The sequence below is a fragment of the Danio aesculapii genome, chromosome 1 (assembly GCF_903798145.1).
Source record: "Danio aesculapii chromosome 1, fDanAes4.1, whole genome shotgun sequence".
Lineage (NCBI taxonomy): Eukaryota > Metazoa > Chordata > Actinopteri > Cypriniformes > Danionidae > Danio > Danio aesculapii.
The window spans coordinates 23,785,125-23,798,233 of record NC_079435.1 but is presented as its reverse complement, the minus strand read 5'-3'; the positions used below and the strand labels follow the sequence as shown (position 1 = coordinate 23,798,233).

Below are 13,109 nucleotides of genomic sequence, written 5' to 3'. Positions count from 1 at the left end.
TGTCCATGTCAGAGCTACAATTCACCGATGTTTCCGTCAGTCTTTTGGAGATTTAGTCATTAGTGACGACGTTATAGCAGGTTGGTGTCTGCTTTTATATTTGGTGTCGGATTAATATTTGCTGGTAGGGAAAATCTATTTGTTCACTTCTGCTATTTATACTTTGATTTGCTTTTTAATTTATTTATTTTTCCACTTAACTGCAAATTAGAATAGAAACTGGATAAAAAGCACACAAACATACTGACAGTTATAGGTACTGTACATTGTTATGGGTCAATGATGCTATTATTCAGCACAAATCCATCAATTTCCCCTTTCTGGCTGTTCTTTCTGTAAAAGAATTATGTAGAAGCACTATCCCTGCGTGTTTCCTTGTTAGTAATGCTATATTTTATTGCACAACAATTAATCTATCAGGCTTTATAGCTAAAAGAGAAATCACGATTTAATTTGTTCTTATTAGATTATGCCACCTATCCTGCTGTGCATGAAATAAGCTGATGAATGGTCAGCGTATGAGGCGGCTAGGCTAAGCTAGCTTCAATTTTGATTAAATTATTTTCTAATCGATTGCGTATTATGTGGTGAATATACCCCTGTAATGCATACTCCAGTCCTTTTTTGTCTGGCTTTCTCAGATATCTCACCTGTTCACCAAAAATGACTAATTATATCCCTGGGAATGTCTGACACCGGCGCATACATATTATAAAAGACGTTCCGGGCACGAAAGCTTGACAGGCATAACAACAGTAACTAAGGAGGGCGGGGCTTAGCGAAGGGTCAATTGCTTTGCATTAGATTGGCCTAGACTAATTCACTTCAATATTCCAACAGGAGGATGCCGCAATGGAAAACAACATGAAGATGGAGGTGGCAGGTAAACTCAAAAAGCACTTTAACTCTGTGCAGAAACAGAGCAACACTTCTGCGGGAGTCTCGGTTATTATGGTAAGCAAACACACACACACATCAGTCATACTCAGATATGGGAAACAGATCTTAACCATTGCTACAGTCGTTCGTTAATATGTTACACTTCAGAACATAACCAATGTCATCCTTTCATTCCCTAATGATTAGTACTTGGATTACACATAATTCCGAAGCCTAGCCGTCACTGAAATTACAGCCACTGTGGAAACCAGCATCCAATCAATCAGTTTGTCTCCCTCGGTGCTCATGACTTACGTAACTGCTAAATCTCTAGAAATATTAGAGATTATTGTCTTGTAAGCATGCACAGCACCCAATATGCCAGAGCTGTGGATTTGGAAGTGGTTGAAGGAAACAGGACATCAGGCACATGTCTCATTCACTGTATCTGTAAAATATATTTGATTAGTATTTTGTTACATCAATATTCTGTAATCTAAATAATTACTCTGGTTACTTAAGACTAACACTTTATTGTTTAAAACTATTTGATTTGTCCTTTAAAAAGTCATTTGAAACATTCTGTGTGATAGGGGCTATACAAGGCTTGAAATAAAAATAGTAAAAACAGTAATATTGTGAAAAATCATTAAGATATTGCACTTTACACTAGAAAGACTGCATTTGATTGATCAAAAACAGTAAAAATGCCAACACTGAAATTGAAAAAATATTGCATTATTACTGTATTACACAATAAATACTATTACATTTAATTGTATTTTAAAATGTATCTCATTTGTGTGATGGCAAAGCTTAATTGTCAGGAGCTGCCGTATGGCAGTGTAAATAATAGTAACTAGAAAAGTAAAGTTCGTAGACAAACTTTATGATGGCATGAGAAAGCCTAAAGTCTGAAAGTTCGAAGTAGGTTTAAAGGTTAAATAATTGAAGTAGTTTTTCAGAAGTTTGAAACATTTATTATTACATATAGGGTAGCATTTGATAGGGGCTGTTGAGGGGATTCTGAGTGGTTGCTAAGGTGTTCTGAATGGTTGCTAGGGTGTTCTGAGTGGTTGCTTGGGTGTTGCTAGGCTGTAGGTTGTTGTGAGTGGTTGCTAGGTGGTAGCTAAGGTGTTGCTAGGCAGTTGCTAGGGTGTTCCAGGTAGTTGTTAAGGTGTTGCTAGGTGGTTGCTAAGGTGTGGCTTGGCAGTTGCAAGTTGTTGCTATGCAGTTGCTAGGGTGTTCTTAGTAGTTGCTGAGACTTTGCTTAGGTGTTTTATGTGATTGCTAAGATGTTGCTAGGTGATTGTTCTGAGTGGTTGCTAAAGGCAGATTTAAACTTCTGCGTCAAGCGCACACGTATGCTATGGCGCAGCCTACACATGGTCAACAAACCTCTCCACACCTCTCAAAAAATGTAACTACATGTCACAACGATGCATAGCGCAAGCACTGTGATTGGTTGGTTTGGTAGCTGTGAAGAGTGTGGGTGGTGCTGATAGCTGCGAGCCCGATGGGTCGAGTGTTTACAAGTGTGGAGTCCCGTGAAGGAGCTTCAAATGGAGGCTGTTGTTTTGTGTTTACCTTATGACTAAAGTTGATGCATGTCTGCCAGTTCCAGCCTCAAAATGAGCGAGTTTAAGCCACTTGTACATTAAGGTAGCGTTCAGAAAAAAACAAAACACCAGCAAAGAAACTCGACACAGAGGAACATTAACACCTACTGCCAGATAGCATTTCTGAAATATTATTATTGCAGAGCAACACACAGCGTGCAGAAGTATATATGCAGGGCTACGCGCATTGCATGCGCCGTGGGTCACGCCGATCACTTGACACAGAAATGTAAAGCAGTCTTAAGGTATTGCTGATGGTTTCTAAGGTGTTGCTAGGCGGTTGCTAGGGTGTTATGAGTGGTTGCTAAGGTGTTCTAGGTTGTTGTTAAGGTGTTGCTAGGGTGTTCTGAGTGGTTGCTATGTGGTTGCTAAGGCATTGCTAGGTGATTGCTAACGTGTTAGTAGGCGGTTGCTAAGGTGTTGGTAAGCAGTTGCTAAGGTGTTCTTAGTAGTTGCTAGGCAGTTGCTAACGTAAATTAACATGGTTCTAGTATGAATTAGCATGTTGCTAGTATGTTTATAATATGAATTAGCATGTTGCTAGTATGAAAAGCATGTTAGTATATTTCTAGCATGGATTAGTATACTGCTAGTATAGAATGTCCAATGTAAAGTCAATGGCAGTTTTTTTACAAAGTCTATGGGACAGTTGCTAGGGTGTGGCTAGTAAGTTGAAAGGTCATCAGTTATTGGCTGATTGGTAGTGTGGGTTAAATAAGCCATACTTTAAGTCTGTATGACAGTCTGGTGCAAAATTATGAGGTCACAAAGTTTGGCCCAATGTTAAGTCAATGGGACTTTTCCAGGTCAGTTTGAAAACCCTAAGTCGGATCAGTTGGAAAAGATATAGCAACTTAATTCAGCATAGTTTGGAGTTGGTTTGGTGGTTGTAGTATGAACGGTCTAGGAGGAGATGCATTCTTAAAGTAGTCTGAGAAGAAGAAGAAAAAGAAGACGGAAGAATAATACGTTTATGTAGTATAACAGTATGTTGGCTTCCTCAAGCCACCATAATAATAATAAGAAGAAGAATATCTATTTAATATGCTCAAAATAAACAAATGACCAATGGCAAAAAGTGCAGTCTCTCTTTAGTGCCTGGAAATGGCAGAAGGACTCATCATAATCCGTTTATTGCTCAGCAGAGTGTACTTTATGAGCTCAGAGGGAGACCTGGGTAAAGCATTTTCCAGCCATTTCCATTGTCATGTCTTATTAAATTCCCATCCCAGTTCACTGCACCATAAATCTCTCACTGCCAACTTTGTGTCTTAGTTGTTCCCCTTTAGTTATGTTTTGTAAATGTGCTGTTTTCACTGTTGTCATTGGTCTTCATCTCATCAACATCGTCATCATGAATATCAAATATATCGTCTCCAGTTCACAGTTAAAAACTGGTATATATTACATATTCATTAAAATGTCTGAATATTATTTTAGAGATATATTTTATGTTTATTACATCACAAGATGTGATTTTAGATGAGATGATAGGCACCTATTAATGACCATTTTTTATCAAAAATAGATAGATCACTCCTCCAAAATTAAAACTTTGCTCACTATTTACTCACACTTAAGTGATTCCAGATCTTCATACGTTTCTTTATTCTGTTGAACACTAAATATTTTGAAGAAAGCTGAAAACCATTGCCTGTTGCAGGAAAAACAAATACTATGGGATGCCAATGGCTAAAGTTTTCCAGCATTCTTCAAAATACACTGTAAAAAATGGTGGGTTCCACACAATTCCTTCATGTTGTCTCAACACAAATCTGTTAATTTCACTTAATTGTTTTTACACATTTAAGTAGATTGAACATAAAACAATTAAGTTGTTCCCAAAAAAACTCAAGAATTGTGTTGATTCAGCTCACTTTAAATCAGTAGTTTGAAGAAGCAGTGATTTTTTTTATTTATTTATTTTTTTGGAGTGTATCTTCTTTTGTGTTCAACAGAAGAAAGAAGCTCAAGCTGGTTTTATAAAATGTTCATGTTGGGGTGAACTACCCCTTAAACCTACATCATTAAAATCCCTGTGCTTTTTTTAAAGAACAAAAAAATACAAAGGCCTTTTTGTTGGCCTTTTTTGTTCACTTCACTGCTTAAAAACAGCAGCAGCAGCAGCAGCAGCAGGGATTCTGGCTGAATGTCTGTTGATGTGAATCTCATTTGACAGTTTGAACTGTAAGGGCAGGGCTGTACCTTCACCCCTTCCTTGCTCTCCCAAGACCTGAAGTGACGTCTGTCTACCATTGGAAATTGGGTATTTGACTCCAAACCTAATCCTCTTTTTTTAATAATCTTGAGTTCCTTACGACTCCTTACTAAAATCCAGCAGTCTCTGCACTCTGATTTACTCTCCTGGGTTTATATACTGCTCAAAAAAATAAAGGGAACACTTAAACACCACAATGTAACTCCAATGTTCCCTTTATTTATTTTAGCAGTATAATATTCAGCATTTGCTTCTAATTCTAGACAGCAATTACATCACACCTCATGTCCCAAATCATAATCCAGTCCACTTTCTGTCTTACCATCTTCTTGTTCCACTTCAAGTTTATGGTGGCTTTTTTTTGAACACTTTATTGCTGTAATATTTTGTGCCATATAGCTTCGTTGCGCATTATTACTGTATATTTGTTTTCCTTCTGGGCTCTAGCTGGGAGGTTTGTATTGGCGTGCATGCAATACTGACTGCTTGTAATATTAACACTGCAATCTGATGGCTTTTCTCTCTCTCTCAGTTATCTAATCCAGAGACAGTTTATTTAATGGCAGATGCCAGTATCATCAAAATCCACCTTTTTCATTTAGATGTTAGAGTATGCACACAAGCCTTTGATAGCATACAGAAAAGCAAGCACACTAGAAAGATTTGTTACCAAACATTGTGAGCAATAAAAATATCTTTATTCTTAGCCTGGTTTCCATTACAGACTTGAACAAACCATTTGAAATATTTTCTAAATGTCAATAAACAAAGAATATATGAAATGATGGCGTCTCCATACCACAATTTTTTTTTTAAGGGGTGGTCCATTACGATATCATATTTTAAACTTTAGTTGATGTGTAATGTAGCTGTGTGAACATAAACAACATTTCTGAATGTAATACGCTCAAAGTTTAATGCAAAGGGAGACACTGGCTTTTACAGAGTTAGCTTAGCAAAGCCTACAGCGAACAAATTTTGGGGACTACAAAAAATACGTCCGGGTTAATGACATCATGTGGCGTGGCCACAGAGGCACTGTAATGTTATAGCAGAGAAAGCTAAAATGCCGACGCTGCAGTGTCTCTCTAAGTGGCCACTTTCCCTACTTTCTACATCTCAAATAACGAACGCAAAAGATATGTGAATGTTTCATATTACTTACGCATGCTTATAACCTGAATATATATGAAAGACACTTGTCAGGTTTTATTTTAGAGAGCAGATGTGAGGTTTAGCTGTGTCCCTTTCATTTTCTGTCTGATTTAGGCTCAAACTGATGGGGCTAACAGTTACACAGACTGACAGTATTTACACAGCAGAGGCACAGCACATGCTAGTAGAGGCATGATGCTTCCTGGTGACGTGGAGCCGTTCCGTGAATCACAGCACATTATGTTAGCTGACCAATCAGAGGGGCGGGCCTTCGGGGGAACTAAGAAATATATAATTTTCATGTTAGCTGAGTAGCTGTATATAATTAAAGTATGGTATATGAAAAAATAGCATGATATTTTACAAACGAAGCATGAGCACACGTTGCTTTGCATCTTATAAACACAATCAAGCCTTAAAAATTAAATCTGGACCACCCCGTTTAAGTAATAAGTCATTAAAATATCATAATGATAGATGTTGATGAAGTTTATTGCAGCCATATTTAATCAAAGGAAACATAAGGATTAAAATAAGTCAAAATGCAAAGATGATTCAATGATCATGTACCTGTACAATCTGTTAATACAAATGATAGTTTGCAGTGAAACAGCGTAACACACACAATACCAGATAAATCAAACAGAACAACAAACAAACAAACAATAGTTGCTAACAAAAAATGATACATGCAATACAATCCAGCCTTAACAATGCAAACTTATAAACTTAAAACAAGAACAGGTGTGCATGACCATCTATTAATCAGTAACTATGGCAACCAATGAAAACGACCAATGAAACCCTTCAGTAGGGCACAATTTGAGTGGACAGACAGTGATGGTGTTCAAAACCATAGTGGATGACCTCAAATGCAGTCTTTCAATCCCACAATGCACTGCAATAATGAGTGTACAATCAGTGTATGGCTGCGTCCCAAATGCCCTTACACACTCAACAGCATAGTATATATGTAGTTGAAGACAGAATTATTAGCCCCCCTTTGAATTTTTTTGTCTTTTTTAAATCATTCCCAAATGATGTTTAACAGGAATTTTCACAACATGTCTGATAATGTTTATTTGTTTTATTTCGCCTATACTAAAAGCAGTTTTTAATTTTTTAAACACCATTTAAAGGTCATTATAAGCCCCTTTAAGCTATATTTTTTTACGAGTCTACAGAACAAACCATCGTTAAACAATAACTTTCCTAATTGCCCTAACCTGCCTAGTTAACCTAATTAACCTAGTTAAGCCTTTAAATGTCACTTGTTGTATAAATGTCATAAAGTTGTATAGAAGTGTCTTGAAAAATATCTAGTCAACTATTATTTACTGTCATCATGGCAAAGTTAAAGTAAATCTGTTATTAGAAATGAGTTGTTAAAACTATTATGTTTAGAAATATGTTGAAGAAAAATCTCTCCGTTAAACAGAAATTGGGGGAAAAAAATAAACAGGGGGCCTATTCTGACTTCAACTGTAGCCTATGTAGTGTCATCCCAAATGGAACACTAATGTTTTTTACTAGGCGAAAATTCTAACCGTTTCCCAGATGACGTTTGACGGTTGCCAAATTAGTGAAATAAATGACCAAAGTACCAAATAATACGTGTCATGAGTATAACCGCATTCACCATCAGGAATATCCAAAATAAATAAAGGAATCCAACATCAGTGCCCGAAAGCTCCGCCTCTTCCGCTACGTGAGCAAAGCTGCGGCCCTTGAGTGCGCGAAATGTCCATCATTTCACACTTCATATTACTGGTTGAATAAAGGCATCATCCGGGTATTTAATAAAGTGCACTTATTCTTTTTAGAGTTTTCAGTATGAAGGCACTACTTACACTGTTTATACTACAAAATGGCATAGAATAGTGCATACGTATGCGATTTCGGACGCACCTTATGCTTTGGTCAGAGAATACCCATAATGTATGTAAAAGTTCCGCACTGAAAGTTCTGCTCATGACCAAAAGATGACACCCACAGCGGAATCCTATAGGTGTATGTTTCTAAATGTGATGTTTAATTGATAAATAATGTTTGTATGACAGAGTCTGAATACTCACTCGTTTTTATCCACTCCCTCAAGTGACCTGATTTCGGGATTGTGAACTCAACCCATGAAATACTCGGGACTAAAAGGAAACAAACTAATGGTGAATAATAAACAAGAAAAAGTGTGGTTAAAAATATCAGTCTGTATCAAAAAAATAATCACTATGACGTTTATCATTGATTTTTTGTAACCTTTCTGATTTTGTTTAATCTGTCAGTTTTTTTAAATATATGTTGTCAGATTCCTTAGAATCAGTCTAAATCTGTTCAAATCAAATACTATTAGATTTAATCAGTTAAAAAAATATATGAATTTGGTATAAATATATCTAGCTGTAGAAAAAGCCAGGTCCAATTCGTTCAATTCGATGGCATTGGTTTATTCAGGGGTAAAATTGCTGCAGCTACATGTTCCAAACAATATATTAAATCCAGTGTGTTTTAAATGAATAAGACAAATTTAAAACACATTGTGGGTGACGCGGTGGCGCAGTAGGTAGTGCTATCACTTCACAGCAAGAAGGTCGCTGGTTCGAGCCTTGGCTGAGTCAGTTGGCATTTCTGTGTGGAATTTGCATGTTCTCACCGCGTTCGCGTGGGTTTCCTCCAGGTGCTCCGATTTCCCCCACACGTCCAAAGACATGCGATACAGGCGAATTGAATTGGGTAAGCTAAAGTCACCGAAAAGAAAATGAATGAATTAATAAAACACATTGTATTTATTGATATGATTACAACAAATCTTATTTGTTTAATTTATGTTTAACTAACAAATATCAATCACAAAATGTATTAGTTCAATTATGTTAAAGGTATGTAATCTAAAGGGATGGAACTTTTATATGCAATCAGAATACATCAGTCTTATTTGTTAGGCCTAAATATTTTTGGTGTATATGCATACATTACACACATGCTGTGCTTGTGATTAATTTACCTTGCTTTTTCATAAAATCCAAAGTATACTTTGTGCTTTAAGACTTTGACCATTGCCATTAAATGACCAAGAATCCAAGAAGAAATCCAATGACTGGGAGAGAGAGATGCATTATTATGCACTCAAATTGCCTTGGATGAAATATTGTTACTGAATGTTGTAAAAACACTTTGTAATTGATTTCACATGTTTTTTCTTTTAATTCAAATAGATTCTAGTTTTGCCAGCTTTATTTTCTATTATTAGTTTTTGTCTACAGCTGAGGAACATACTAAAGAAACGTAATCATTAATAGTAATAATAATGCAATTCTGTCAATTATACACCCTCATCTGATTCCAAATCCAAATGCTGTAATTAAAAAGGCTTTGACAGTTATCAAGAAATGTTCTAGAATATTTTCTGTACAATTCTGGCAATTCATACGTACACTCACCGGCCACTTTATTAGGTATACCTTACTTGTACTGCGTTGGACCCCCTTTTGCCTCTAGAACTGCCTTAATACTTTGTGGCCTAGATTCAACAAGGTACAGGAAATATTCCTCAGAGATTTTGGTCCATATTAAATGATAGCATCACACAGTTGGTGCAGATTTGTCAGCTGCACATCCATGATGTGAATCTCCGATTCCACCACAGTCCAAAGGTACTCTGTTTGATTGAGACCTAGTGACTGTGGAGGCCATTTGAGTTCAGTGAACTTATTGACGTGTTCAAGAAACCTGATGGAAGTAGTCATCTGATCTTATGACTGTGGTCATAAGAGGATGGGCGTGGTCAGCAACAATACTCAGGTAGGCTGTGGCGTTGACACAATGCTCAATTGGTACTAATGGGCACAAAGTGTGCCAAGAAAATATCCCCAACACCATTACACCACCACCATCAACCTGAACCGTTGATACCAGACAGGATGGATCCATGCTTTCATGTTGTTGACGCCAACTTCTGACATCCAAATGTCGCAGCAGAAGTCGAGACCAAGCAACTTTTCCCAATCCTCTATTGTCCAATTTTGGTGAGCCTGTGCGATTTGTAGCCTCAGTTTACTTTTTTGAGCAGACAGGAGTGGTCCTCTGCTGCTGCAGCCCATCCCCCTCAAGGTTTGACATGTTGTGTGTTCAGAGATGCTCTTCTGCATACCTCTGTTGTAACGAGTGGTTATTTGAGTTACTGTTGTCTTTCTATCAGCTCAAACCAGCCTCTGACCTCTGTCATCAACAAGGCATTTGCGCCCACAGAACTGCTGCTCACTGGATATTTTCTCTTTTTCTTACAATTCTCTGTAAACCATAAAGATGGTTGTGCATGAAAATCCCAGTAGATCAGCAGTTTCTGAAATACTCAGACCAGCTAATCTGGCACCAACAACCATGCCACATTCAAACTAACTTAAATCACCTTTCTTCCCCATTCTGATGCTCAGTTTGAACTGCAGCAAATCGTCTTGACCATGTCTACATGCCTAAATGGGTAAAGTCTAGATCGGATACGTGGCCGGCCGGAGGTGCAATATGCACATTAATATAGCAGCATTTTTTATGACACTGTATAACAATAATTAGTATTTTTACAGTACAGTGATGGTTGGGTTAAGGTTTGCGGTGGAGGCTTTAAAAAATAAAATTTATTGGGCAATTTGATAGAAAACATAAGTAATACTCTGTACAACTACTGTTTTTACATTACTGTGACGGTTGGATTTAGGGTTGGGGTGGGGATAGACGTTAATAAAATACAAAAATGGAAATTTCATAAATAATATAAAATAAAATAAAAATAATATAAATCTTGTTAACTACTGGCCGCATCCATATCCGATCTAGGAACAACAGCTTAAATGCATGGACTTGCTGCCATGTGATTGGCTGATTTTAAATTTGCGCTAACGAGCAGTTAGACAGGTGTATCTAATAAAGGGGCGGGTGAGTGTATATACTATTCATGCATCATTATTTATTGACTTTATTCTTGGTATTGATTGATTGATTTGCCTATGAGGGAAATGACTAGGAATAATAAACAGCAATATGCAGTCAAACTATTTGCTCTACTAACAATTGTGTTTGTCACTATTCATAAAAATAATACAAGAAAACACAAGTTTGCAACATCAATCAGCATAACAATCTGCAAAAATCAGCAGAAGTGAATAAGCTTTGTATGTGGAAGAATGAGGTAAAAATGACTCATTATATTTAAGGCGAAAATTAATGAATTATATAATTGAATTATATAGATTTCTGAAGACTGAACTTTTTTTTAAAGCTATTATCAATCAATAATCTCTTAAATGAAATATGGTTCCCGCTACAAGGGTTTAACATCAGTAAAACCAAATGACATTGGTTCTCATCTCTTGTAACCACACACCATTAAACAGAATGTTCAGCAAAGGCACAAAAAAACCTACTCATCAAATTGCTTTAGCAGAGTACATTTACAGTAGTGCTTTTGTAGTGCAATTTGGAACCTGACAGCTTGTTTGACCAAGAAAAACAACAGCATGTGGGTTTGGAACCATATGAGGACGAACAAACAATGCCAGAATGTTCATTTCTGAGCGGACTCTCTCTCTCTAAGCAGCTATATTTTGCTTGATTTAAGCAAGCTAGCGTTTCTGAAGCAGCCGTCCTTGCGAAATGTCCCTCAGCTGAAGTGTTAGAGGTTATGTTATGTTAGTGTTGTGTATCAATTTGTGCTGTATGTGCTCTGTGAGTAAGACTAGTCTTTGTCCTCTGCTTCTGCTCTCCCCATGGCATTGCTATCCTCTGACTAGCTCCAAGGCAATGGTATGTACTAACACTAACTGCTACGCTCCTCCCCGCTACTCTGTCTCCTCACACACACACACACATACACTCTTACACTGGGAGAAAGTGTCAGGAACAGCACTGAAGATACTCATTTTCCCCCGGCAAGACAATGGAAAGTTGGCAGCTTTGAGAAGATCTTGACTCACTTTCCTCTTGCTGTGAACTTCAGTGGTGTTTTTCGCTCTCTTTCGTTTTCTGCCCTCTTCCATCTGTGATGTAATCAATAGTATTGACTTTTCAGGGAAAACGGGTCGCTCATACTGTTTTTTGTTTTATTATCTTAGTATATGTTTCTTCTTACAGCAATGGGAAAACACACAGAACTGCTGCTTTACTGAAGCCTTAAAGGGACATGTGCAAATGGAAACATTCTGTCTTCATTTAATCACAGTCATGTTGTTGCAATGGTTTTCTGTCTTATATAGAACACAATAAGATAATATTTTGAAGAATGTTGGAGTAGTAAATGAGAGGCCCAATGTTTTCTGCAACATAGGCTCATTCTGAAAACATACCCTATATACATTTCTGGAGATCGTGAATTATGTAGCCAGAGGTATGTACAGTATGGCTGCATTTCGTCATTAAAACAAACGTACGGGGCAGTAAGATGCCATTCCTTACCACCTGACCACTTACCTCCATATGGACAGCTTTCCCGCTGTTACCAGTTTGTCCAGTTAGCTCGCCATGTATGTCAATGGACTTGAGATGCAGAGAGGAGTTGACTATGTTGACGGGGTTCAAGTACGGCGAAGAACGGTTCCAGAAAGCAGGACAAAAGACAAAAACAGAAGCCAAAAAATAAATTAAACAAGTAAATAACAGGGTGAGAAGTTGGTAAAATCTGAAAACGTGGTAAAAATCAGGCGTGAGCTTTTCTTTTTCTGGATTGCTTTTTAAAACTGTCAGTTGGGTTTAGGGAAGGATGGTGGGTCAGTCAGTCGGTCGACAGTGGTCTCTGGTGGATTTACATGGGAACAGCAGGCACCAATGGCACTCGCAAGAGAAATTTGAGATCTCAAAAAGCTTACATAGCGGCCTCTGGTGGATTCATGAAAACAAAAACTGCAAAAAAAACGTAGCTTCTGGGATGTATTTGCCGCTCTCCAGAAATGTATAAAGCAGTACGTTTTCAGAATGAGCCTGGGTTGGTTTTCTGTATTTTGTGAATCCTGTTTTTATATTTTATTTTTCACCTTTTTTGTGCTTTTGAATTACATTATGTGACTTCGATCTTTCTTTCAACACCTTTTAATCTTAAAAGTGACTTGTATTAACATTTTTAATAGTTTAAAGGGATATATTGTCTGGGTTGGTGTTCTATATTTTGGTACAAAAACTTTGCAAATAACTGCCAGTTTTTATTTTACAGACTTATTTGTCATTTTTTCTTATACATCATATTATTTCAAACT

General features: G+C 37.2%; 1 protein-coding gene across 5 annotated transcripts in view; it reads left to right on the top strand.

The window, feature by feature from the left end:
- dclk2a (doublecortin-like kinase 2a) overlaps nucleotides 1-13,109 on the top strand; it is a 113,736-nt gene that overhangs the window by 96,328 nt on the left and 4,299 nt on the right. For 4 of the 5 annotated variants that reach the window (XM_056457677.1, XM_056457659.1, XM_056457668.1 and 1 more), the window contains one exon: nucleotides 841-954. In XM_056457677.1, coding sequence (XP_056313652.1) covers nucleotides 841-954 — 114 coding nt within the window. Of the gene's footprint in view, nucleotides 1-840; nucleotides 955-4,677; nucleotides 4,765-13,109 lie in introns of all 5 variants that reach the window. The other variant, XR_008837826.1, reaches the window with a different exon arrangement.